Raw genomic sequence first — 4,421 nt, 5'->3', positions numbered from 1 at the left:
CTAAGGAACATGAGGAGTGTGTTAGTAAACTAAGCTGCGATCGGTCACATTGCCTCTCCCTCCCTCTCTCTGTCTCGGTCTCCTCCCACTCCCTTCACGGGACAACAAAGTAGTGTGACGGCTCTGTGGCCTTTCAATCTCAGATTCCCAGGTGGTGCTGGCTGGACCACGGCAGCACTGGTGAAGGCAGACACGCAGCTTCTGTGCTTTGACTTCCCAGGACAGTAAAGGCTGCCCATTATTTACTTGTAAAGTGTGAAAGTGTTAGTTGCTCAGTTGTGTCTTACTCTCTGCGACCCCATGGACTGTAGCCCACCAGGCTCCTCTGTCCATGGAATTCTCCAGATGAGAATACTGGAGTGGGTAGCTATTCCCTTCTCCGGGGGATCTTCCAGACCCCGGGATCGAACCCGGGTCTCCCACATTGCAGGCCCATTCTTTACCATCTGAGCCACCGTAAAGACTGCTGATGCCCCCCTCCTCTCATCTGTAGACTCAGTGAGGGAGAAGGAAAGTGGGCTTTCTTCATGTGACCCCAGGAGGTTATTAATATTCACTGACTGAAGTAGGTTCACCCAAGGCTATTACAATCAGCATATGTAAGAAAAACCCCTGATCTTCTCTTAAAGCACCACCTCCACTCTCTAGTGACACTTTCTTTTTGTGACATTTGAACCACAGTTCCAGACTTCCTTTAGGTTCTGTGGGATCCGGCTGCTGCATTTTAAGTATATTACTCTCCCTTAACACATCAGGTAAGGGAGAGAGGCCCCGGGGGTCTGTCTTGCACTCTGGACGAGCAGCCGGGGCCAGTGACACCAGGAGGCTCCTCTCAGTGGGACAGTCGCCAGTTTACTGATTGCTCTTTTGCCTCGAGAAATTCACAGCACCTTCGGGCAAGAGGGGACAGCAGTGTGGTGTTTATTGAAATCTACATCTGGTAGCAATTTGTCCAACAGCAACCAGCTTTCCCCCCGTCCTTTTCTTCAAGTCAGTGATCCACAGGGGCCCATAGTGCTCCACAACTGTTCACTTGTGTGAGGCCTGCACCGCGTCGTTTATGTCCCTAATTACAGATCTGGGTTCATCAGCAAGTTTCAGCATGGTAAGGACTTTTAGACTACAGTGGAGACTGAGGGCTCGTGTCCCGAGGCAGCAACGTGGACTGGCCGTCCCCATTTGGGCTGAAAGAGGCGGCCTCACGCTGGCCTCTGGCCCCACGTTTGGCCAGCACAGATGGCCTGAGCGGTCCCCTTCCCCACCCTATGAGGTGTGGCCTCTCGATGCTGCACAGACGCTTGGGAGAAGGGAGAGCTGAGTTCTAACTGACAATGAGAAATGGCTGTGCTGTGGAGAAAGGAGCAGCCCAAGCTCCAATCTCAGGCAAAACTCTTTCTTCCTTTAGGGGGTGGTGGTGGTGAGGGAAGCTGAGCAGCTAGTTGTTTGCTGAAGGACTCGCTGAGCAGAGAGTTCTTTTATGGAACCTGTAGTTTGGTGAGAAGATGGCGTAAATCTAGAAAGCAGAATATGTCAAGCTTGTGTGTGGGGGGAATATCTGGTAACTGGAATGCCCATATTTACAATGAAGACCCCAGAGGAAAGCAGAACTGTTTAGGACGGACGAGAACAGACGGAGCAGGGTGGACTTGGGATGGGCTTCTAAACATGTGCCCAGCTACGCGTTACCAGTCTCAGGAAGGTCTGGCCTGTTCCTCTTTGGATCCACATCCAGCGATGAAATTGGAAAGGGGTCAATAAATTATTTGCTGACCAACAGGAGCCAGGCTTAAGTAGGAACAATATTACTAAAAATATACATTATAGAATATTTTGCATCCCCGTCCCTCTATGCTCTCCCAGAACTAAGGTGAGAAGCAAGATGGATCAAAATGAAGATTTCAGAACTGAGAATCAATTTAATTTTACAGTATCAAAACATGGAAACCCCCCAAGTACAACACAGAGCAGCTGTTATGTTTGCAAGTGAGAAGGGTCAGCTGTAAAAATACAGCCCCTAGGATCGGGGTCACAGGCCAAACGGCGAACACACCTCCCAGGCTCCCAGGACCCTCCGCTGCGGTCAGGAAGTTTGGGCCAGCGGCTCTCCACTTCCTCATCCCCACTTTCTCTCTCACAGGCTGAAAAATCCCTCCTCCCCAACAAAATGCACTCCTGTATCTTAATGCTTTTATAATTCAAAGTCACACACAAACTGCCGAGGAGGAGAGCTTTAGGACGGGACAAGCTGTTCAGTATGCCATTCCACAGGAGACGACAGAATTCGGGGGGTGGCGATGGTGGTGGGGGAACAACTTGATAGCTTAGCTGGTCAAGGTCGTCTCAGTGGTTTAAACGTCGTATTCCCGTTTGGCTTCCGGGAGTCCCATTCCTACCTCCTCAAAGCCGCAGGCACTGGGGACCCTATGCGGGGGTGGGCTGGCCATCAGGACTGCCTCCGTCAGACCAGCATGCCCAGGAGATAATCTCAACTGGAAGAGGCCTGTGTGGGGCGGCAGGACAGCGGGGATACTGCCTAATGGGAGAAGTGTGTCTCCTCACGTATAGATGAGGCTGCAAAGAGAGCTTAACAGATATGCTCAAGTTTCTAAACCAAGGGACTGATGCTTAATTGTTATTTCAAAAACTGCTTATGTATAAAGATACAAACTTAAGGAGAAAGCAAATAATGACTTAAAAGGTGCCTTTAAAACCCTGTGAACTATTGGGGAATTTTGAGTTCGTGTTGGATTTTAGGTGGTGTTATGGAATTATTGTTCTTTATTCTGTGATGACAACAGCATTCCATTTACATAGAAGAGTGTCTGTATGTTTACCAGATTCAAAAAAAAAAATACAGGGGAGGGAGTGTCACTGTATACGGAACTTGCTTTCAAACAGTTCAGGAAAAGAGAAAATGGAATACGCATGTGATGTGTGTGGAAAGAAAGAGCAAGAGATAGATAAGCAGGTGTGGCGAAACATGAATAGACAAATCCAAGAGGAAGGTACTGGATATTCATTTTACTTTTCTGTAAGCTTTTATGTATGTTTGAGACTTCTCACACACACACACAAATATCTTGGGGAAAAAATAAAATCCTGTAACAAAGAGTGAAATTTTAAAGATTCAGAGGCAGGTTGGGATTTGGATCTTTCCAATGCCCACTTCAACTTAAACAACAGACCACAGGGCACTCCTGTCTTCCCTTCACCCCTCCATCAGGGGCTGACCCTGACTTTCTCCTCCTAAGGAGCCCACAAGGGAGGCAGTTGACCAGTGGACTCTGTGGTGTTAGAGAAGACTCTTGAGAGTCCCTTGGACTGCAAGGCGATCCAACCAGTCCACCCTAAAGGAAATCAACTCTGAATATTCATTGAAGGACTGATGCTGAAGCTGAAGCTCCAATACTTTGGCCACCTGATGCAAAGAGCCGACTCACTGGCAAAGACCCTGATGCTGGGAAAGACTGAGGGCAGGAGGAGGAAGTGACAGAGGATGAGATGGCTGAACGGCAGTTAAAGCAAACCCAGGGAGACAGTGAAGGACAGGGAAGCCTAGCGTGCTGCAGTTCGTGGGTTTGCAAGAGTCAGACACAACTCAGCAACTGAACAACGGGAACTCAACAAAGTATTTACTGGCTCCCGGTGGCAGGAGAAAGGGTTGAATGAGGTGTGCAGAGACCATGGCTTGAAAACGAAGGCACAGTAAGAATGGAAGAAATCGTTGTCACATCTACACCAAGTTCACTCTTACAATGGGCTCGTTGTCACAAACAGAAAATCCCCACAACCACCAGGACCCAGACAGAGAGAGGAGGAGACAGAAGCCGGGGAGCGCCAAGCATGTGCCTCGGGGCCAGGTGCTTGCTTTCTCTTCAAAAATATTTAATGGAGAAAAAATTTACATGCCACACAATTCACCCGTTAATGTGAATTATTCAAAGGTTTTAGCACATTCACAAGGTGCAATCATTATCACGATCCAAGAAGGGAACACTAATCAGAAAGAAGCCCTTACCCAGAGGCAGTCACTCTTCGTTCCCCCCAAGTCTCCACACACACCCCACCTCCCAGCAAAGCCTAATCTGCTCTGACTCCATGGACTGTTCAATCCTGGACATTTCGTACAAATGAAACACTGTAACAGGTGGCCATTTGTGACTGGCCTCCTTCACGCAGCATGACGATTGCAAGGTTCATCCTTCATCCACCTTATAACATGCGCCTTTCTTTTTTATCACCAAATAAGACTCCACTGTGATTCCAAGCTCACATCCGCATTTGACCGGTCCGCTCACCAGGTGCGGGGCCTGTGGGTGGTTCCTGCCTTCTGGCGATTATGGTCAAGAGTGCTGTTATAAACGTGTGTGTACGAGTTTCTATGTGAACAGTAGTTTTCATTTCTCTTGTTTATACACCTA

The 4,421-nt window shown here is 48.5% G+C and overlaps 1 protein-coding gene across 11 annotated transcripts in view; it reads right to left on the bottom strand.

Moving 5' to 3' along the window:
* ATG7 (autophagy related 7) overlaps positions 1-4,421 on the bottom strand; it is a 293,009-nt gene that overhangs the window by 128,290 nt on the left and 160,298 nt on the right. For 2 of the 11 annotated variants that reach the window (XR_011563077.1, XM_070776867.1), the window contains one exon: positions 1,082-4,418. The exons of the other annotated variants lie outside the window; for them this stretch is intronic. Coding sequence is in view for 1 of the 2 variants with exons in the window: in XM_070776867.1 (XP_070632968.1) it covers positions 4,398-4,418 (21 nt within the window). In the remaining variant the exon portion in view is untranslated. Of the gene's footprint in view, positions 1-1,081; positions 4,419-4,421 lie in introns of those variants that run through there. 11 annotated transcript variants of the gene reach the window in all.

The sequence above is a fragment of the Bos indicus genome, chromosome 22, assembly GCF_029378745.1.
Source record: "Bos indicus isolate NIAB-ARS_2022 breed Sahiwal x Tharparkar chromosome 22, NIAB-ARS_B.indTharparkar_mat_pri_1.0, whole genome shotgun sequence".
In the NCBI taxonomy this organism is placed as follows: Eukaryota; Metazoa; Chordata; class Mammalia; order Artiodactyla; family Bovidae; genus Bos; species Bos indicus.
The sequence above is the reverse complement of the archived record's forward strand: the minus strand, read 5'-3'. Positions and strand labels throughout refer to the sequence as shown.